Here is a 23,564-nt window from a genome sequence, read left to right as displayed (position 1 = left end):
GATATTCAAGTCTGAGGTTACTAACTGTCAACAGCAGGACCGGGAATAGTGTTTATACTCAAAAGAAAGCCTTGCCAAATAAGAGATTGAAGTCTGGAGAGCTCCATTGTGCCAGGAAATGACAGTCAGATATCTGGAAGATTAGAGGTGATGTCTTTAGAGTACACGTAAAGTCTGAATTCCCTCACTGTCAACAGCAGGACCAAGAATAATGTTTATACTTGTGAATTAAGGGATTGAGGTGTGCTTATGGGTATGCTCATCTTATACACTTATGTGCATGATGTATTAATTTCATATTACAATATTTTATCTTGCCATCATCATCATTTTATCTTGGTATCTTGTTATTAGCATCAACACTTCTTGCTCCTTGTCATACTAAAGGACTGTACTTGTTAGTCAAGGTGAAGACTTGTGATTGTTCCACCTATAGTAATTCTACAACAGATGTCATAAAACTTGTAAGGTAACAATGTCATGCGGACACCATGACAAACCAATAATCAAAGAAACAAACAATTGCAACAAGCACAAGCATACACAAACACACACACACACACACTACAGTGTAATGTATGTTTGGACATTGTGGAATTTAGCTATTGGCTACTTGTACAGTAGATAAGGAGTTCAGTGTAAGACGTGTGAAAATTTGGTACACGTAGCTGCCACTGGCACACTAAATACTTTAATTTAGGATTTCTTGATACTTTTCAATAAGCGATAAGACCGGTTTTCCCAGACTATGTCACAATTGATTTTGGTTGGGCAAATGCTTGAAATTGGTTGGAAAATGGCCAACCATTTTTCTACACAGCAAAAATAGTGCTCCAATACTACCTATACGAACCCCGTCTTTAGTCAGTATTGAAACAACTATTTCAAAATACTCCCTATAACAAGACAAAGTGAACCTCAAATCTAGAAATGACTATGGCTATTGTAGGCTGTGGTCTTTTTTTTGGTTGAGCTTGTAAAATATTTGGATTATTAGTTCCAACACCAAAACATAGACGGAATAATACAGTCAGTATTTTTGTATAAACTATGTTGTGCTAGCTCCATACTAGTGAGATGGTTATTTTGCTTTACACTTGCATATAGTCATGACAGTTATAAGTGTGTCTTGTTTTCTCAACAGATTTATTAGTCACTGGAGAAGGTTGGGAAGGCACACAATTTGTACACAGACACTCTTCTGTGATAGTATACCAACCTTCAGTGTGGCCAGTGAACTTGGACAGGTGAGTGTGGTAGCATTGGGGATAATGCTAAATTTTAAATACAGTGGACCCTCTGGCACCATGTTGAAGTGTGTGTATATTACTGTATGTTTAAAGGTTTACACTTAAAATATATTGACACAGCTTTACAATACCTTCATGGTGCCTTGTTACTTAAGGTGTAATCTTTATCCAATGGTAGCCATTGAATGGATGTCTTCAAAACGCCAGGAAAAAAATCCAATTTACAAAATAATGGCTAGTAATACAACTGTATGAAAAATTTTCCAGACATTGAATAACTCTAGTTTTGGCTGTAGGTGGACTAAATGGATGCTAAACAGCATCATGGACGAACCTTAGTGTGAGGCTTCCATGTTTATTATGTAAACTAATGATTGGGTACAGTTGAAGTAAACACTACCTCACTGAGGCTCACCAATTAACATGTGAAGACAACAGTTATTGAGTAAAACATCAGACTTTACACCCTCTACAACTGTGCTGTAGTGTATTTTCTATTAGAGTATATTATGGCTAGTACTGTACTGGAGGGAATATTTAAAGTACTTCCAGACACTGAATATAGTTCTAATTTTGCTGTGGTACATCAACATGTAATGGAAAGTTACAGTCTTACAGAGTAAAGAATCAGACTTGTACACCATTTTATATAACAGTACCTTTCTGTGTGTACTGTGAATTATATTTACCAGGTATAACTTCTTGCCTTTTAAGGTGGTGATATGGTCAGTGCTGTAAGCATAGTGTTACGTAGTCTAATCCCCGGCAACACATGTGCTGAAGTAGTGCTGAGCAATGTGACAATATTTTAGTCAAACCATGGTATCTGCTTTTAATACCATCCAATATTTAGCTACCACAAATACCATGGATTGTTAAACACAAGTCCTATAAAAGCTAAAATAACAAGCCTGTATGAAGAAGTGTACTTGTAGTACATATGAATGGATACGTATAATAATATAATACAGATGTATTATACTGCAATTGGCTTTCAACTAAATTCAACCACTATTGAAAATGATTAGGGTCAAACTCTAGAACTACAGATCATCAACTAATACATGCCGATAATTTATTAATACCACAATATAAAGTTGACAATACTGTACCGCTTATGAAATATCAAAACCAATCAGTACTAATGTGAAGTTGTCTTATGACATTGGTCCACATTGTTGGCCCTAGTGAAATTGTAGTACAAATATGCTTCATGCTCATTGTTGTTTTAAACAAACAGCAGCCTATAATTTAACCAGATAGCAGACACCTATATTAGGCAGGCCACTTTGTGCACAGGTGAACTTTAATGTGAAAAATATTGTGATAAAACTTTTCATATAAAATGTTTTTGTATGTTTTATGTACTGAATGAAAATTATTTTATGTCCATGACTGTTCTATTAGAGTATCTCAATTTGTTTGCAACACTGGTAGCTACCGTGGTAAAATAGATTTAGCCACGTTTTGTAAGACATTTTTGTACAATTTTTGTATGTGAAAATTATTTTACAATGAAAGAAAAGTGAATTACAGAGTGCAAAATATTTTTAAATTCCAAGGGGGTAAACTCTTTAGTAGTAAGCCAAAGTCAAGAAAATAACTAGCTACTATAATTCTATAAGTGTTCAAATATTGAGTTGTGTTTCATTTTCTGCAGTGTCTTTCCGTTCCTGTGGTTGTCATAGTATATAGCAGTTAACAACCAGCAGTAGAGACCACCATTTTCTGGGACAACTGATTTGTTTACCCTGTGAGCATTTATCAATCCCTTATAATGCACACCAGCATTTTATTGTGTTATAACAGGACAGAGAACCATTTGCTATACCGGACAGTGTTGCATGGCCAATGTTTGCTGACTCTCTTAAATCGAAATTTCAGCCATCAGACGGGGAGGAATACAGAACCGTAGGTCAAAATATATCATGTGATATTGTGTGTAGTGTTGTGTGTACAGCCACTGCTGCCAACAATGATCGTGACACTAGTCAGTTTATAGTGACCAAACAGATTGTATTTAAGGTATACACTGTGTGCGTGTGTGTATCTGTGTTATGGAATATACTGTGCATGTGTATACATGTCTGTAGTGTGTGGGTATGTACTTTAGATTGTGTAGGTTGTGTACAGTGGAACATTATTAAGGAAACCTTATGACTATATATGGAAGGGTAGATTGACTATGTATGTGTGCCACAAGCTAGCATAGTCACAAAGGTACTGTCAATTTTTATGGATTGTTTCACTACCTATATAGCTCTTGTAGATTAGAACTCATTCTGGAACACTATACCCTGTATATTGGTGACTCATGTAACTTGTGCATTGAGGGAGTGTTCTAGTGTTGTGCAATATCTGGATTTTGATAGTCAGTAAAACATTGAAATTTCAATGTTTTAGTAATTGTGTGGGCGTATTGATTGCATGAGCAAATGATATTATTTAATGTACTTTAAACACTAAAACCATTGCATATAGCACTAGCAGCAAGCCTAGGAAACTGGTAAATAGGCACAGAACTGACTTTATTTCTAGCACGATTGTGCAATTACACACTAAAAGGCTGAAATGTAGCTTGTATATCAATAGTTATAGAATATTCCATAAATATCAAAATCAGTAAACCGTAATATTGAAATTTGATATGATATTGGAAAATATTATAATGGTATCAATAATTTTTCAATATATCACCCACTTTGGTATGTTTGCTTTGAGCTGGTGTTTTTCACAACCAGTCATCGCAGTAAGTCTAATTTTTGAATGCCAGTCACTGAATAGTTAACAATTGTTATCTTGTAAAATCAAGGCATTATATGTAGATATTTTAGCAGTAGAGCTGCTTTGTTTCTGTTTCGTGGATTGTCTCAGGGGCGGATCTAGGATTTATAAAAGGGGGGGGCTAACTCAAGGTACTAATCTCTTGGGTAGAGGTGTGCAAAGTACACTTCCCAGCATGCAAAGCATGCTGGAACTGGGGGCATGCTCCCCCAGGAAAATTTTGAAAAATAGATGCTAAAATACTGCAATTTGGAGACATTTTCACATAAAATTCATACCTGTAGATATTTTATATGCTGTCTTTAGATTATATAGGTCTCTCTGAAGCATTTTGCTAATGGAAAAGTTTGGGTAGGTACAGACAACCGAGTACATGATGCACCCCTCTCACAATTGCACAACACTGAATAGGTGCATGTTAGAATAAGAATGTTGAAAGTGGAAAATTTTGAAATTTGAACAATGCAAGATTGAATCTGAGAGCATTTTCAATGGAAATTGTGTACCTGAATTAAGTATTGCCATACATATTAACTGCACAAGTAGATGAATGAAGCCCTTTAAACAGACCAATGCACTTCATTGTATGTATAGGTGCAGGTAGATTTGGAAAAATTCCATAACAGAACCAACTACATGTTTCTAGTGAATGTTCTATTAGAGTAGTTAGCTGACTGCTCTATTAGAGTATCTCGATCTTGTACACCTCCAATGCTGATCCGGGTCCTTGTTACATAAACTTTAGCAAAAATCCACTGATAATACCTTGGAAAGATGTTTATAAGGTGGTTTTATGAGTATTTGTATTATTAGTGATCATATAATTATGCTAAGACAAAATTTCATTACAATACTCAGCATATTGATCAAGTAAAGCCTAAATATGAAGGAGGGGGCTTCAGCCCCCAAAGCCCCCCCCCCCCCCCCCCCTGGATCCGCCCCTGTGTCTAGTGCTAGTCACAGTCACAGACTTACAGAGGCTGATAAGAATCATTATTTATCAAAACAGAATCACTTCATGTTTGTTTATAAACAATATTTCAAAACCATGTTATAATAGTGGAAAATATTCTTCATGCTGTGGGAGCATAAGTGCATGTTGATTTGTTCTTAGGTACGATAAAAGCAGAAAATTTGATGGGAAAATGGAGCAATGTGTCTATTCAAATTCAAGGGCCTGTGGTAATCATACAGCACACACCACATTTGAGAATTTCAGTGATGACATCATGAAAGTCTAAGTGATAGTTAAGACAGCTCCAGCAATAGATTTGAGTATTATAGTTGTGGGCACTCCAGGATGCGAGTTATTGTGTTGTGTACCGATTTGTATCACCAAATTGTGTACGTCATACAATTCCCAGAATTTTCTGACTTGTTGAGTTCAAAGCATTCTTTTACAGTGCAGTGAAGCAGAATATATGATGTACTATAAATAATGGGGTGATTTTTAGTTTGTTTTGTTTCTGAAATTATTTTTGCAGTATTGGTGGTGATTATTTTTGTCAAGATTCATCTTGCATTCTGTGTGTGCATGTGTGCATCTGTGTCCCCCCAGTATTTAGTATACAATTATGTCTTATATTGCATACTTAAATAAAGGTTTCTCTTTAGCTCACAATCAGTGGAAATGAACCATTCATTATTAGGACTCAGTTGGAAGGCCTTCGCACTCACATCATGGTATGTTGTCATGGCTACAGATGCAGTGGACGGTACCAAACCTGTTTTTGCTTTCTACACAGAACTTGTATCAAAATTGTCCACTAGAACTGGTGCGCATTATTCAGAACTGTCTGCTCAAAGAAAGCGAGTTGGTTAAACAGCATGACAATATAAACGTAAGGTTTTGTAAAATTACACGTTGTGTGTATTATGCTGTCATTACGGGGGCTCATGGTTACGTGTACAGACACTAGCTGCAAGCCCAATGGGTGTACAAGTACTTGGCAATGGCAGTGCCATCCAACGAGGCCTGGAGATGATAATGAGGCAGACACAGAACACACAAGAAGAATGCCACTCACTTCACACCAGACAGGAACAATTCGTCATTCAGTACCAAGAAGTAATAAAACTCCAAGGTAAGTCTCTGTAGTCGATTATTTTTTTTTTCTTGTCTAAGTGATAGTTGGAAGCTATTTGTATTGTTTGTAAATGAAGTAGATAAGTGTACTTGGAGACATCTTACTAATGATACAAGTGTTGTATGCAAATGAGTATCATGAAGTGGTTCCTAATACTATTACATGGAAGGATTCTAATATGCAAAGGATATAAGCATCCATCCCAATTTACATGTAACAGTGATATAAGTTTACCAGGAAGACTTGCTTCAGGCCCTCAGTTTGAGTGGGATTCAACAAGTCATGTGTGGCTATCTGTAATTCCCCTCTGTAATTGGTACTCTAGCCATCAGATCATGCTTAAATTGTGGTGTGACCTAATTTACTGTTTCATGTCTTATAGGGAACTTAACACAAGGCCAGGGCCAGCACAGTGTAGAACAAGTAGAAGAGTTAAGGAAAAGGAGAGAGAAAATGGAGGCCCACTTAGCGAGAGAAGTTGAAGAGATGCACCACTTTAGACAAGTAAGTGGGTGAACCATATAAATAACATTCTTGGTGGTGTTTGTGTATTTTATTAGAGTATGTGGACATCTGTTGTCACAAATGTGTGCACACACACACACGCACACACACACACACACACACACACACACACACAAAGCAAAGCAAAGCCTTTGGCACTACTGTGCTGGCATGGTCACGCCTACACAGTGAACAAGCATGGAACATCTGGGCACTACTCAGGTGCTATGAGTTGGTGCAGGCAAATCCTGGACTAGTTAGTAACCCGCAGGAGGCTGTACTGTATCTCACAGGTGAGGTGGGTGCTACAGTCCCACCTGAACCTTCACCCAATATGTGAGACATGACTTGGCATCTGCTTCCCCAGTTAATACAGGTACCCATTGATGTTACAGCTGGGTGGGCTGCTTCCCCAGTTATTAATTGCTAATACTCATGTGCATGAGTGTAGTGCAATGTCAAATCAGACATGGTCAGGTCCCCAATTATAAGTTGGGTAGACTGGAGCAATGTGTCACGCGCACACACATACACACACGCTGTTGACAAAGCCATATGACATGGCATCCAATCAACTTGTCTGCCTGTGATACCACTACAGGGTAGGACAGACACTTAATGAATCATGTGTCATACATACTCTAAATGGTACATTCCAACACTATCACCATAGTGATATAGGTTATTAGTGAATTTTTCAAATTCCTTAGGTTACCTTTAAAACAGATGGTGAAGCAGCCACCTCAAATAGGTCCTGAATTTAGTGAACATACCTTATTAATAAGACCACCTCAACATAGCGACCATGTCAATCATGTACCTAAATAATACCGGATAGTTTGGTGGCCTTACTATATGGTACACTGCATAGTGTTACTCAGGAAATGGGATAACATTTCATCAATTTTGTAAAAAAAAACCCTAGTCGACTAGCTAATTAATTAACTTGTTAGCTATTCATTTAGCACTAATGGAGGACATCTGGTTTTTCCCACAGATTTTTAAGAGACTAGTTGTTTAGTTATTTACATTTTTTGTTAAGTGCAACCTGTGCTGTGCAGTTGAGATGAATGTTTGATTACTAAAGACATTTTAAATCTGTTTTCAGGAGCTAGGAAAGAACTACTTAAAGTGTCTGCAGGATATAGCAAAAGTACAGGGTCTTGTTCTGGATCAGGAGCTGACCAACTGGAAGAGAACTCAGCGGTTATGTGGACAAGAAGAAATGCCAAACAAGAAAGAACTGGACCAGCTTCAGCAGTGGTGTGAGCAGCTGGCAGAATTGTTATGGGAGAAATCAGATACAAATTAGACAGGTAGATCAATGCATATTTGTATGTTTGCATGAACATGTTGCAAGTGCACACGTGCAAGTGCACACGTGTGTATATATGTGTGTGTGAAGGTATATTATATTGTACTTGTGCATGCATGTCTGTTAAGGTGGCTGTTAAGGTGGCTGTTAAGGTGGCTGTTAAGGTGGCAGTTAAGATACCGTTACTATTTGATTGGAACTATAATGTGTGTGTAGATTAGCTATGTACTGTTTAGATAGGGATTGCTCCAAAAGTGACACGCTGCCTAAAATGCCAACTTTAAAAATCATCCTAGAGGCATCTTACACAACAGAAACCACCTTTGTGCAATAATATTAGTCCATCTAACATGAAATACAGCATTAAAAACAAGAAAACACTTACTGGTCACCGGATATAGAATTTTTTTTAAATCACCAAAACTTGAAATTTCGTCTGCCTCACTCACTGACCACAGTCGCAAGCCTAGAGGCCAAACAAAACAGCGCACGGCCACCATTTTACGTCACAATAACAAATCAGTGGGATGTGCCTTTTGGGCTTCCGATGAGTGCAATTCCCTCTGCACCTTGTCTTTCCTTTTATCTTCAATCGAGTTAATTGTCTTCTTCAAGAATCGAAACCATATCGAGGTATTAATTTCTATATCAACACTTTCTTTCAGTCGCATATTTATACGTCACATAATTATTTCAGAGCAGGATTTCAGAGCTTTCCCCAGCAAAATAAAGTAGAGCGGTAAAACTGTCAATTTGCTACCAACATCAAAGCCAATTTGTCAATTATATACATTCTTTTTACCATATCAAAAGAATTTTGAGTAAAGTAGAGCGGTGCTGCGCTACTCTACCGCTCTTTAGGGAAACCCCTGGGATTTCAGAAGCGCTTCAGTCCCGGCGCTACTATAAGAGGTATACTAGCTAGATATCTGCAACTTTGTGATTGGGATCCCATTCGTGAAAGGTTTGCGACCACACCCATCAAATAAAAATCTAGGTGGACTAATAGCAATAAAGTATGGAGACAGTCTGGCTTAAAAATCTAGCTTTTTACTTAACAGTACACAAGATGACCTCACCCCTCATTGGTCTAGCTAGCTGCACACCCCTTGGCTGACTTGAGATATACTCTAATACAACAGTCACTCTAATACAATTAACCATAGATATTAGAGAGAAGGGATAGGCAACCGAGCGCGTGCCGTGTATATCTACCATTGATTGTGGTTGAAGCACTCCTCGGTATTGATTAAATCCATGCGGACAGGATGGCAGTTTGTGATTTAGTCATCTTACAGTTGATTTCAACCACCTTGTGGTATTGTAGTTGATATACAAGACTTTTAATGCTTCTGGCTTCTGTTGTTTAATCGTCTCGGGTGGCTTTCATCGCCATTTACGATTTTGATCATCAATGGGTACCTCCGTTTTTTGTCTACCTGTTACGAAGAACAGAAGTCTAGTTCCACTGGGGAAATAGTGCTGAAGTCTTCGCAATACTTTGAAGTTTTGCACAGTACCACTGAAAGATGTTTCTCGCATAACAGCGCTTGTGTTGAAGTTGATAAATCATGGAGTAGTATTTTAAAGAATCGAGATGAGACTGCCAAAGGGCATTAATCAAGCGGAATAATAAAATGAAGTACACCATGCAAAACTATGTTACTTTAGGGTTACTGTGGCATTGTTTGCCAATCGAAAGTGAACTTACCATGAATACAACAGGTACACAAAAAAATCGTGTCAACTAAGATTAAAATGATTGATGGCGGCAAAAACTCACAACAAGACTTACAATAGGAGTTTGCCTAGTACTTGTAAAACATAAAGAGATTGTCATGAAATACTCCACGCCCGTAGAAAGTAGTCCAGAGCAGAAGACACCATTTTGGCCTCATGAATTCACCAACGGCGGAGTGTTTCAGGGCACGCGCTAGTTTCTAATCCCTGTACTCTAATATCTATGAATTAACAGTCATGTATGATATTCTAATAGATACACTGTAGCTAGCTGTGCTACATCAAAAACTATGCAAAATTGTCGATTTAAAAATGAAGTACGATCTATGCAATAAAAAGTAGTGAAACAAGATATGAATGATGGTATTACAGCATAGCTCAGTGGGAAAGTCCCTACTTTGGCATTGAATGTGCCAAAGTAGGGACTTTCCCACTGAGCTATGCTGTAATACCATCATTCATATCTTGTTTCACTACTTTTTATTGCATAGATCCCTACTTCATTTTTATATTGACAATTTAAAAAAATACCAGTATAACTATACTGCTGAACATCATAACTTTCCAAAAATGCGACATGCTATATAATTTATGGACCACTACACATGGTTATAAACAAAGTGCTGTAATTTTCAAAGTGTTTATCCTATGGCTATGCAATCAATGTCATTTTACTCGTGATGTAATAAGGATTAAAATGACACCTAGGGATTTACCCTACAACGAAAGCATGAGAACCAAAACACGCCGTGAAAACAAAGTTTGGTTTATAAGCACGCAAATTCATTCATTACATACCTTTAGAAAATGATCCATAACTCTTTCCCAGTTAATCCTATTCACACCAAACAACCACTGGCTGATTCGCCATTCAATGGCAAGAGGCCATATATAGCTCACGTGATACAAATGCTAATTAACATGGCGGATGAAGCGTGGAATGTGGCGTTACAATAAAACCAGTTGCTGTTCTTCATCACCTTATAACCAGTAAACCTCTGTTGTCACAGTGGTTATTTAGCCTTCCCCCGATAGCCAAATGAATAAGCTTTCTTTTGATATCTGATTTTAAGCTAATGGAGTTAGGCAGGCAAAGTAACCTGGCCATATACTTAAAGGGACACTCTGTCGGTATTGTTTCTATCGTGAAGCCGTTTAAGTTTATGACGCATTATTACTTAGTTGATGATGTAAAATTAATAAAGTAGTGGGCAAATGTTTCTAAAACATGCTGTGGTATAGAGAGCTTGCATACAAAGCGCGGGCTTAACAACAGTTTGCTAGGTCAGCCATGTTTGAGGGCAAAATGCGTGCCACAGCTGTTCTCAATGGTTTAGCGAAGTACAGGACATGTTCATTAGGTTAATCACTTGTATAAACTAGGATATCTGTAGTCAAACAAAGCGCTACAATTCATGAGAAATCTACTGAAAATTAATATTACGAAGTGGCTATATTTATGGGCCCGTAACGTAGGATTTTTTTGCTATATTTATGGCATTCCTAAGTGCGCATGTGCAAGCATCTCGTAACTTAGTTTGTTACATTTTTTTGGCTGTTGATATAGCCGGTCATTGCTATTTTTAAAAAAAACTTAGAAATAATCGTGACACAAAAAGGTATAAGGAACGAAGAAAAAAAAGTGTGATGTGACCGAGGCTTGAATCCACACATGCAGGTTTGGAGTACCCACACTCTACCACTGTACCACCGGTGCTTGTTGGCTACTCCCCTTGTTTTCGTAGCTACTATTTAAAGCATTAATAAATAAACTAGTGTCCATTTGGTTCTACTTGGGGTACTTAGAGATAATGAGTTACTCTCTAGAATTCCTATGGATATAATTACATGAAAATAACAAGGAGAAAACATCCTGACCACCTGGTAGACTCCTGTAAGCGTCCGAGCGCAAATCGGATGGCTGCAGGTTCAAGGCTACCTAGGTCCAGTCATGGATTTTTTCTCCCTTCTCCAACTTTTCAAACACACCTAATGTAGCTAAAGTCTTTGAGCAGGCTGTAGGACCAGGTGCTCTACAGACCTTCAGCACTTGTGCTGTAAAGCATTAATAAAAAAATAAAATAAAATGTTACAAATATTAAATACTATATAGTCTAACCCATACCCGTGCAGAAGAAACCAAAGCTGAACCCGACCCTATCCCTAACGTTAACCTGTTAAACACAATGATGACTTTCACTTTTTGGGTGAGTTTGAGGCAAGCGAAGCGAGCATGCCAAAGCCGGGCCACCCAGCCCGCCCCGAACTCACTCAAAAACTTACCTTCATACAACTAGTGTGTTTGATACTTGAGTTATACAACAAACGACCAGCTATATAAATATTTGCACTGTGACCGACCAAGTCACGAGATGCCTGCACATGCGCACCCAGGAATGCCGTAAATATAGCAAAAAAATCCTGCGTTACAGGCCCGTAAATATAGCCACTTCGTTAATATTACGCTTGTATATGTTAAACCTAGTTTTGATATTTATTTATAAGCTTATCCTATAATCTGGCAGTGATACTCATTGTGCATAGCTTGTGGTGGCAAACCAAGAACATTCGTCACTCAACTATGGCTGAGTAGCAACAGTTGTCAAGCAATTTTTGTACGCGCATTTTGTATGCAAGCTCTCTATTGCACATCTACCGCTATGAAGGGATAGCGAGATACAGCTACATTTAATAAATGCTGCACAATAACTTGAGCCATGTATTGTGACCAGGTGGATGGTTCAACACAGCAATTGCTGTCGAGGAGCCATGTGCCACACTGTTGTGCAGTTGGGAAAACATGTTAGGCTGTATCTAACCTGCCTAACTATTGATGTACAGAAATAATGCGTGGTTGAATGGCTTCAATACCGATGGAGTGTCCCTTTAAGCTCATTTGGTAAAAACACACGTTCCTCAAAACTTTTGTGTGGTTAATGCTAGCTCCTCTTTGTTTGAAACTATTACTCTTGACTAAATTAGATTTTTCTTGTACATTTTTGTACATGTTTCATTATGTCTGTGTACCAAAACTCATAGCCATTGCTGTAAGTTTGGCTGAGAAAGAGTGAAGTTTGTATTGTCCTTCAATGCACAATAAAATTGAAATACAGTATGATATCAAAATCCATTCTTGTAGAAAATTAAAGCTATCACTGTACTCCTTTCCTACCAAGATTCAGCTGTGTAGCTTGCACCAACATGGAGAAAAAAAAGAAGAAAGTAAATTACTGGATCTATGTAGTAATTGCATCATTTGTGTGAACATTTCAAATTGGTGTGGCTTCAACATTAGTTTGTGTGACCACAATGGGTACATGCTTCATCTGTCCAAATTTCAATGATATTGACCAGCCCACCAAAGAGTTATGACATCACAAACACTAAAATAACTTTTGGAAACTTATGATGTCCAGCACTATAGAATGCTGTGCCAATCTCACGCCTTGCGTTTTAGGTACTTATCTAACTAGGGTGTGTTCTAGTACTGTGCAATATCTTGATTTTGCTGGTAAAATATCAAAAAATTCAATATTAATTGTGTGGGTGTGCTGATGGCTGCAGTGTTGTAAATATGCTTTAACCCTTTACAAACACCCTTTTACTCACCGTTGATTTGAATGGTCCCATCCTTCATTGCATCCTTCCAACCACAGAGCTTCACGCTGTACCTTGAAAGTGTATCTTTTCATCTTCTTTCTTCACATAACAATGGATATAAGACTATAACTTGGCTGTATTTCATGCTATCAACTTTCTCTTGACATCATGTTACTTGTCACGTGATAGCAATTCAGTTGATATATAGATATCACATGATTGAAACCATGTATGTAAAGTATTTTGCATTTTTAGTTGGTTTTTGTCATATCCAGTTTTCTGGACTGTCTGTGTTTAAGGTTTAAACACTAAAACCAGTGTATAGAACTAGCAACAAGCCTAGGAAGCTGGTATATAGGCTTTTAAGATGGCTAAATTGTACAGAATTGACCTTTATTCTACTGCGATTGTGTAATTACACACTAAGGCCACAAAAAGTTAATTAAATGCTTCTGGTTTCCTTCCTGATCATTTTTTGCTGAATGAATTGCACAATCACCATACAATTATTTATATCTGTTGAAAGGTTTTCACTTGTACACACTTTTTTCTTATAAAGATACACAAACTTTTTACATTACCTTTGTTTTTCCCTATAATTCCATGTACTGCTATGTCAAATGTATAGTGTACCACATCCAAAAGTTACAAAAAAAAAAAAGTGTGGTCACCTGGTAAATTTTGGGGAATCGGTAGTACTAGAAACACATAATTAACTCTGCATGGCCTATATAGTTATAGCAAAATATTAAATATTTGCTAAATCTGCAGCTGTAATTTTGAAATTCGATAGGATAATCACGGTATCAATAATATATCGCACAGCACCAGTGTGTTCAACTACTGCACCTGTTGAGCAGGTGTTTTTCATAACCTGTTATTGCAGTAAGTCTAATTTTTGAATGAATGCTGGTTGGCTGTTGACTGTACGTAGGTAGATACAGTATTTTAGCAGTAGAGTAGCTTTGTCTCAGTTTGTGCATTGTCTAGTGCCAGTTACAGTCACAGACTGATAAGATCAAGCGCCTCTGCTATCATTCCAGTCACCATGGAAATTACGAACGATTCCTGTTTACAAACGTAGAGAAGTCATGTATCATGCTACCGTGAATCGACACCTTGGGCTGTCAGCAAAAAGAAATGGGACACAAAGGAGGACAAAGGTAAGTCTATGATACATTGTACGTACTGCGATATGCCAAAAGGTACGTCTCTGGACAAAGCGATGTTGAACAGTGAAAAAATCAAACCTGTAGCCTTAGCCGTTATCATGTTACACTTGCCTGAAGGTGGCAGGCAGGCAGGCAGTAGAAAATTACATTTAATTAATTATTTTTAAAATTTCATAATGATCTAATGGAGGCATTTAGGATTGTACTGAAGGCACTTTTGGGCTTGGTTATACCTAAGCAATACTGCCAAGGCGCCAGGGTGGTATCCTGAAACTGGTTATGGGATGATATTTTTGGCCAGAAAAACCCAAATCTCTATGATCCCTAACATACAGTACCGTACTGTATAATATAAGCAGAAAATTTGATGAGAAATATATTTGGCAAATGGAACAATATGTCTAAATTTAACAATTCCGCTTGTTTGCAAGGGCCTGTGCTTTGAGTATTATAGCTGCAATTCAAGGCTGAGGTTACCACAAGTACAAATGTAGCCATCCGGGATGCACCAATAGTAAGAGAATACCTAGTGTGGTGGCACCCGACCCTTTGTATAAGGTGCTGCCAGACTAACAGATACCTTTGACACAAAAAAATCCGAGAAATGTCTGGCTGCAGCTGTGGTACCATGCTCAGTAGTATATCTTCCAGATGTTGGCTAGATTAAGTCATGTAAGTTAACTGATCTTCCCTTGGATATCTCCGTGTTATTGATCTGCGACAGATTTAAATTTGACAATTCCAGTGAAAATTTGTAAACTGCCAAATTTAATTCCCCATCAAATTCTGGGTATTCCCTGAATTATGTAGAAGAGCAGGGGCGTGCCTAGGATTCTTCAGAGAGGGTTTCCACTGAAAGTAGAATCAGGAAGTTGGGTCTAGGGATGCAAGCTCCCAGAAGGTTTTTATTTTGTAGATTGTTAAATGCCAGTAGTCTGAGTGTTAAGCACAGTAAAAACAAACTAGTGAAGGTCACTAGTGAGGAGGTCCTGAAATTCCTAGCAAGCTCAGTGTACCCATGGAATAGTGCTGTAGATGCAAGTTTTCACACAAGCGACTGTAGTGTTACATGTGGTGTGCGATATAAAAAATATCGATATTGCAATAATTTGTCGATATCATTTATCGTATTGATTTTTGATACTACTTTAGCAGATTTCAATATTTATCTAAAAGGCAATATTTTGCAATAATTATGAAGAATATTTCGATTAATCTACAGCATTTAGTGTGTGATTGTGCAATCACGCTAGAAGTGAAGGTTGGTTCTGTACAATCTAACCACTTTAAAAGCTTGTCTACCATTATTATTAGTTCTATGCAATAGTTTTAGTGTGTAAATTGTATTTGAGGCATATTTATAAATATCAGATGCCTACACAATTACTCCACCCATAAAATTAAAAATTATCGATATTTACCTCATTATTGTATCAATATCGTATCAAAATGAAAATTCTGATATTGCACACCACTAAGTGGTACATGTAGTGACTGTTCTATTAGAGTATTTCATTGACTGCTCTATTAGAGTATCTCGATAAAGCTTTAGCCACAATAATTGTTTTGGGTAGGGAGGCTGTTCCCCCACAGATCATCACTGTAATGATGTAGATTGATGCACTCGTGTTGATATTGTGCTTGCCATTAAATCAACAGCAACACACTGGCCTGAGCTTTTCTTGCTACTGATAATTTCAGTAGGGGTTTCCTGAAACCCCCCTTGGCACGCCCCTGGAGAGAGACAGCATTTAATAATTTAATAACAAAATCACTACGTTCTTGGGTGACCATTTGACTACTAAGGACCTCAAAATATACTGTATAACAGGTTTCTTCAAGAGTTTAATTTTCGAATTATTCAAAGAACGTAGCTTCTATGAAAATTTAACTCTTCAAATATAAACTAAATACCACAGTCAATTTCAAAACTCATGTGAAACCTCATGCAGTCCGAGCTGTTCAAGGAAAAATGAGAAACATTCGTTGTGTCATGGCTTTGCATCACTACTTTACACCTATCTCCAGTAAACTTTCCAGATCCTAATGGCCCTATGTTGAAAGAAATGCCATCATCGGCAATCAGAGAGGTGAACAAAAGCATAGTGAAGGTCACTGAGGCACAGAACAGCGAGGAGCCTAGCAGAGAACGATATAGTAGGTCTACATCTACACAGGCAGCCCAGGTCGCAAAGTTTTCCATTAAACATGGAACCATGCAGCTATAAATAGATATAGCGAAGTGAAGATAAAGGATAGTACATTTAGTACCTGAAGGTATAAATATTAAAGTAGTGCCAGAAAGAAGGGAAGTACGCTGAATCAGGAGATATTGTTGTTACCAGTTTACCCAACAAGAAACAAGGAAGACCGCTGCTACTCGGAGATGAGCTTAACAAGCAAGTCCAGAGTTATGTGTGTGCTACACGTGATGGATATATCACTACAGTGGTTTTGGCTGCTGCAAAAGCTATTTTAAAGCATTACAATAAAAAACTTTCCCACAATAATGGAGGACCAATTAAGCTCACTAGACATTGGACTAAATCTTTACTTGATTGGATGAATTATGTGAAGTGATAAGCTACCACCACTGCAAAAATATATCCATCACATTTTGATGAACTCAAAGAGCAGTATCTTTTTATATATAAAGGTTGTGGTGGTAATGGTGAAGATTCCCAGTGACCTTGTGTTTAACTGGGACCACACTGGGATCAACATTGTCCCTGATCACAATGGACTATAGAGCCAAAGGGGCTGAAGAGGGTTGAATTTGCTGACCTCAATGATAATGATAAGTGCCAAATAACAACAGTATTTTGTGCTTCACTGGCTGGTGAATTTTTACTGGTACAGTTTATTTACCAGGGCAAGACAAGCTTGTCAAGGTTTGTGTTCCCAGACAATTGGGATGTCACATTTACTCCCAACCATTGGAGTAATGAAGACAAGATGAAGGAGTACATAAACAACATTATTGTTCCATATGTTCAAAGGAAAAGGAAGAATCTCAAGATTGCACCAAACCATCCAGCACTGGCTATTTACGATGAATTCAAAGGACAGCTTACCCCTGCTACATTTTCCTTGTTGGATTCTAATCACATCTTTGGTCTTAAAGAGTTCTTGATCTGAACAGGCAAATGTCAACTTGCACGAAATATGTAAGTGGACTTGTGGTAGTTTGAATGAATACTATCTACTACCAGTAACTTGACATCTTATCATTCCAGATAAAAGAAATATCAAACAAATAGATAAGATATTTTTCTGTACATGGCCAACAACTTGACTTTCTTTAACAATGGCCACGGCAAATCAATCATATAGATAACATGATATCCTTAATGGCTGTCTCAATTTCAATTGTACTGGTACATGTGCTCACCATCTTCACTTCATGAATGCACTACTAACCAAATTATATTTAGTGGTGCCATGCACAATGGTTGTGCATCCGAAAATTAAACCTTTTAAATTTATTTTACCAGCTGCTCTTTGAAAATTTGAAATTAACCCATTATATGTGATTGTCTCAGCAAAAACCCGACTTGTTCGTGCAAGCATGCGTATTGAGAAAAATTTAATTTAAAAATAATTCATAAAAGTATGCATGCTACAAAGAAAAACACGCAAGTTTTTATCGAGCCAGTACTCAATGAAATAAGACTCAAATTGATTACAACTATATACCATCTTATTTGCCTACTTATGGAGAGTTCAAAAATCTTTGTTTCGTTTCTGTAACTCCAAGGGTATGCGTGTCATGTGCATTTGTTTACAATGCAGTAAACATAAACAAGATCATCATCATTTCTTCTACCAAGCCACCTTCATATCCATATGTGCAAAGTGACTACAGGGCTAACATTATACCTTTATGTATGTGTCTGATTTCCTTGTGCAAGATAACTTATCCACTTGTGATGACCTGGTGTTAACTGAGGCTTGTTTTATGAGTGAGTGGGGCTTCAGACCCACACCTTCACCCATACAGCCTCCTGCAAGGTCCCAGATGGCATAGCTTATAGTGTTACCAATGTAACACACATGTTATAGTAGCATGACAGTAAAGAAGGCTACCTTAAATAGGCTGATCAGTTGCTACGCATGTTGTAAACAAAGCATTGTAATTTTCAAAGTGTTTGTAATCCTATAGTTATGCAGTTTACTCGTGATGTAATAATGGTTTAAATGATACCTAGAGATTTACCCTACAATGAAAGTACAAGGACCAAAACACATCACGGTAATTTTTAAATCCTTTAGAAATGATCCATAACTCATTGCCAGTTAATCCCATTCACTTGTTGGCTGACTTGCCATTCAATGGCAAATAATGTCATAAACAGCTCACATGACTCTAACCTTAATTAAGATGGTGGATAAAACATGGAATGTGGCACTGTTGTTACAGTGCTTCCCTTAGATAAACATCTGGTTTTAAGTTATAATGGCGGGCAAGCTACCATATAAGCCTGTTTTGTGTAAACGTGCATTCCTCAATAGTTTTATGTTAATTAAAAGGCTTTGCAATTTTGAACTGATGTTTATGTGTCTTAATTTCTATTCCAGGAGCACTTGCAAAGCCGAGGATTCACATTCTGGGAATGGTTTTACAAGACCAGTGAGCTCATCAAGACATGTCTTCGCAGGGAGTGGAATGCCAAGTAAGCTACCATTGGCTGTAGTACTTTGTAAGTCAACCACACCCACACAGTTTGATATTGGGTTTCCTGGACAAGCGAGAAGCTCATGAAATGTTGTTGCGGTGTCAACCTGGTACCTTCATTGTACGTTTTACTGAATCTGAACCTGGTGGTGTCAGTATTGTGTGGGTGAAGAGTAAGTCTGTGTGTGTGTGTGTGCGCGCGCGTGTGTGTGCGCGCGTGTGTGTGCGCACATGTGCCTCTCTGTCTGTTTGTGTATGTGTGTACATGCATGTGTGCATCCGCCTGCTGTGTGTATGTGAATTTCTGTGTGTGTAAACAATACATGATACACATGTACATGCACACACATAAAGATGTAGGAGACATGGACACATGCTCCTTTCCTATTCTCTAGGCAACATAGAGAAACAGGTGTATGATCTAGCCCCATGGAACCGCAGCCACCTACAAGGAATGAGATCATTTGCTGACAGGTGTGTTAGCTCTGTGCTACAATACAGTAGTTAGCCAGCCTGCTCCCTCTACTCCAGAGTCCGTGATCTCAACCTACTCCACCCTAACATTAAAAAAGATGAAGCATTTGGAGCCTATTACACCGTACAAGGTTAGTGGTTCGTTTAAGTGTGTACATTTGCATATTGTTAATACCTTTGTTTCTACAGAAGAGGAACAAGAGTTTACTGCTCAAGGTTACCTTAAACATGACCTACGAGTGGTTATCCCAAGTTTAGCAGGCTCACAGTAAGCCACGCGTACCTGATCACATGTAATCAGCACTGAGCCATGCCCATAATTTTTGCAGATCATCATTCACCAATCCTAATAGTCCAGCATCTTCAATTATGAGTCCTCTACAGCCGAGCCCAATGCCTCGTGGTGGTGTCAGTCCAAGAATAGTATGACATACACTCAATATATGAACCATGTTGAATGTTTATCTACTTTTACAGGATAGTTCATCATATCATGGTAGTATGATGAACTCACCATTCATGCCTGAAGTAAGCACCATACAACTTGTCATGATCACTAGCCACACCCAATTTTGTTTCTGTAGACATCTGACCTTGCATCATCATATGGATCTCCGGCACCAAATCATCACATAGGACAGTTGCCAACACCCCATCAGAATTTCATTGACGAGTTTGGAGATATTGCTATCACCGATATTCCACCCACGGGAAACTTCTCATCATAACACACACACATCACACATAGCATGCAATTTTGCCAACCACAGCCAATTTCTAATTTGGCAATATTTTGTAATGACAGTTCATTATTGTACAATTATAGTCTAGCACTTTTCTACACACACACACACACACACAAACACATGTACTTGTTGTATAGTAATAGGTTTTTTTTTGTTACTAATTGAAACATTTTGTGATATATAACTATCCATGTGGAGAACTAATTTAGTAGAAGATATGTTGTATTTGGTGAAGATGAAAACTAGTGTGCACATGATCAGTAAGTGGTGGTGTACACACGTGACTTACAGAAAATTTAAGTATACTTTAAACAGTGTATGTTCAGATAAAGATGTCATGTAGTTATAGTGACATTGAAGGAGAATTATAATTTGATGTAACACTGAATCCAAATTGAAACATGCTCATTGATTTGACATTAGCATCAAGCTGAGCTTTTAGGGATCTCAGAGGTTATGGTAACTGAATAATGGAGGGGGTCAGATTAAAGTCATAACTGCATTTGTAACTAGAACAGTTAATCCCTGAAACCCATAGTGGCTCTTCTATAATCACATAAGACAGATGCTAATGCTACATCATTAGAATTTATATTTTATTGTAAATTCAAAAGCACAGAATAATTTCTTTTCCATTGTGCACACACAATCAGCAACAATATAAGTTCTAAAGTCCCAATATACTATCAATTAAATATTTTTGCAATATACATAATTATAGCAGACATCTTAATACATACATGAGTGTGTGTACAAAACTAAACTAACACTACCTGTGATATGCTATCAGAGTAAAATCCAACAAAACTAGTTAAAGTGTGTCTATTTCAAAAGATCTGAACTCTTTTGTTGCAATAGTCAGTAACATACATGTCATTGTTGGGACTAACAGCTATTCCCCTAGGAAAAGAGAATTGACCACCAGCAGAACCACGGGACCCAAAACTGTGTACAAACACTCCATCTTGGTCAAAGATTGATACGCGATTGTTACCACCATCTGTTACAAGAATAAAGCTATACTGATCAATGGTAAGTGCAGCTGGTTCCTTCAGTTGACCATCACCAAACTTGTCCACAAATGTACCATCAAGTGTAAACCTGGAGATGCAATTGTTATAACAATCAGCAACAAGTAATTGATCTGTAGTAGTGACTGTTACATCATAGGGATTCCTCAATTGTCCTGATCCAATAGTGTGGATGAACTGACCATCAAGATGAAATACTGAGACACGATCATTGCAACTATCAGCAACAAACACTTTATCATTGTGGACTATGACACCTATTGGACGGTTTAGTTGACCATTATTTGAACCTTTATGTCCAAACTGCAACAAGTACCTACCATTGATGTCAAACTTCTGTACCCTGTGGTTATAGTAATCAGCCACATACAAGTGGTTATTGGCATAAAATGCTATCCCTTCTGGACGATTCAGTTGACCATTGCCAGTTCCATGTTGACCAAATTTTCTAACCAACTTGTCTTGACTGTTAAATATGTATACACAATGATTAAGGTTATCTGCTACTGCCCACACTCCATCCTTACCAAATGCAATACCCCATGGCTGGCCCATCTTCCCATCATCATTCACTATCTTCTTGGGCTTCTTCATAGTTTTATAATTTGGGCTGTACACCATAATAGTGTAGGGGCTTCCTTTAATATGATCCCCTTCAATGGTAATTGACAACTTCACTTCTCCAACTTGTTTAGTTACAAAAGATGCAGAGTAGCTCCCATCATTGTTATCCTTCACTTCTACTGGAACATCTCCTCCCCTACTTGATTGTGCCTGTACAATAATGTGACTACCTCCCTTGGAACAATGATCATTGTTATGATTCTTGGTGATGATGGTAAAGCCAATCTTGCTACCAACAAGTGGTCGTGTAGGAATATCTGTGACCTCACAGTTGTTTGGTATGGGAACATCTTCAAACAATTGGCCAAACTGTGGAAATGACTTTTTGTATTCTTTCACAGGAGCAAACACCATTGTGGCTAACTCGACTGGTTTAGTCTTCAATTTGCTATAGGAGTTAGTTAGTTTCTTTACATCGTCACCTACTTGTTTCTTCATGAACAATGCTTCCTGGTCTGATCCATTCTTCACTGCATCGTTCAGCTCCTTCACACTCAACATTTGTGCTTTAGTGAAATCCATTTCTTCCAACTGAAGTGAAATAGCTTTTCTCTTCTTAGTTGACAATTCTTGTGACTTGTTCTTTAGTTCTTCTCTTTGCTGTTCTAGTTGTTGGTGTAGTTCATCATAATACAAGTCAATCTGTTGATCAACTTCACTGGCCTGTGCTCCAATCTTCTCTCCAGCAGCTACCACCTTCTCACGTGACGTAGACAACTTGTTGATCATTTCCTCAACTGGTTCAATCATCTTCTCCAGTTCCTTCCTGTGTTTCTTTGCAATCACTTTCACAGAATTGTGCACATGTCCAGTGTGCTCAATGGTAACACAGTAGTGACACACAAGCTGGTCACATGTCTCACAGAAGAAATTCATTTCCAGATCATGGTTGGGGCATAACATGGATTTCGCTTTGGGTCGGACATCAACCAGTTTCTTCTTTGACTGCAATTCAACCAGTTCACATACACTGTGGTCTTGGTACTCCTCCATACGCTTGTGAAACTGGTAGCATACATCACACAAAAAGGTGACGCAATCAACACACAACACTACTGCTCTACCCTCCTCCACACACTTGTCACACTTTGCTTCCTCTTCTCCCTCCACTTTACGTTTCAAATCCACCTCATCTAGTAGACGATTAATGAAGAAATTGTTTGGTAATTCCTTCACACCTCCTGCAGGCACCACACTCGTTTCTCTACACTCGGTGCAAATGATGTTAGAACCTCTCTGTAGTTTTCCTATACATCCTTCACAGTAGGAGTGATAACAAGGGAGATATTTTGGCTTCTTGTACACTTCGTAACATACTGCACAATTCAGGTGACCAGCTACCTTCTTCATTCGTTCTGCGGCCATTTTTATGCGGTACGGAGCTGAGGAAACTCGACTGCCTGTAGCCAAAAGATAAATGCACAGCAGCAGTGTACATGTATTTGTTTACCTTCTATACTCAGTGCAAAACAGGTCGAGCGATTACCGATTATCGAAGTAAATAAACCGAACAGAAACCCTAGACTAGTAAACTAGCGCTTTTCGGATATCACATGACATGC

The 23,564-nt window shown here is 38.0% G+C and overlaps 2 protein-coding genes across 8 annotated transcripts in view; one reads left to right on the top strand and one right to left on the bottom strand.

The window, feature by feature from the left end:
* Positions 1-20,544, top strand: part of LOC136268611 (signal transducer and activator of transcription 4-like) — a 55,576-nt gene extending 35,032 nt beyond the window's left edge. For 2 of the 6 annotated variants that reach the window (XM_066063996.1, XM_066063995.1), the window contains 8 exons: positions 19,031-19,125; positions 19,176-19,300; positions 19,523-19,601; positions 19,659-19,732; positions 19,791-19,869; positions 19,931-20,024; positions 20,079-20,129; positions 20,186-20,544. In XM_066063996.1, the coding sequence (XP_065920068.1) occupies positions 19,216-19,300; positions 19,523-19,601; positions 19,659-19,732; positions 19,791-19,869; positions 19,931-20,024; positions 20,079-20,129; positions 20,186-20,329 (606 nt within the window). In that variant the 5' untranslated portion in view covers positions 19,031-19,125; positions 19,176-19,215 and the 3' untranslated portion in view covers positions 20,330-20,544. Of the gene's footprint in view, positions 1-93; positions 470-1,144; positions 1,248-2,910; positions 3,004-3,059; positions 3,162-3,210; positions 3,276-5,648; positions 5,718-5,779; positions 5,876-5,946; positions 6,119-6,503; positions 6,626-7,733; positions 7,942-19,030; positions 19,126-19,175; positions 19,301-19,522; positions 19,602-19,658; positions 19,733-19,790; positions 19,870-19,930; positions 20,025-20,078; positions 20,130-20,185 lie in introns of those variants that run through there. The other 4 variants (XR_010707062.1, XR_010707061.1, XR_010707064.1 and 1 more) reach the window with 4 other exon arrangements.
* Positions 20,545-20,953: 409 nt separating this feature from the next.
* LOC136268943 (tripartite motif-containing protein 2-like) lies at positions 20,954-23,550 on the bottom strand. 2 transcript variants are annotated; one of them, XM_066064421.1, is made up of 3 exons: positions 23,453-23,550; positions 21,699-23,402; positions 20,954-21,635 (listed from the first exon to the last, which is right to left on the bottom strand). In XM_066064421.1, the coding sequence occupies exons 2-3, from the start codon at positions 23,365-23,367 to the stop codon at positions 21,175-21,177; spliced, it is 2,130 nt and encodes a 709-aa protein (XP_065920493.1). In that variant the 5' UTR covers positions 23,368-23,402; positions 23,453-23,550; the 3' UTR covers positions 20,954-21,174. The 2 variants fall into 2 exon arrangements, with proteins under 2 accessions (XP_065920493.1, XP_065920492.1); XM_066064420.1 differs by having other exon boundaries at positions 20,954-23,402.
* Positions 23,551-23,564: the final 14 nt, after the last annotated feature.

Source organism: Dysidea avara, chromosome 10 (genome assembly GCF_963678975.1).
Source record: "Dysidea avara chromosome 10, odDysAvar1.4, whole genome shotgun sequence".
In the NCBI taxonomy this organism is placed as follows: Eukaryota; Metazoa; Porifera; class Demospongiae; order Dictyoceratida; family Dysideidae; genus Dysidea; species Dysidea avara.
This window is presented reverse-complemented; position numbering and strand designations above follow the sequence as displayed.

Excerpts from the sequence above, each read along its gene's own strand:
- LOC136268943 (XM_066064420.1), bottom strand. The coding sequence starts at position 23,367 with ATGGCCGCAGAACGAATGAAGAAGGTAGCTGGTCACCTGAATTGTGCA.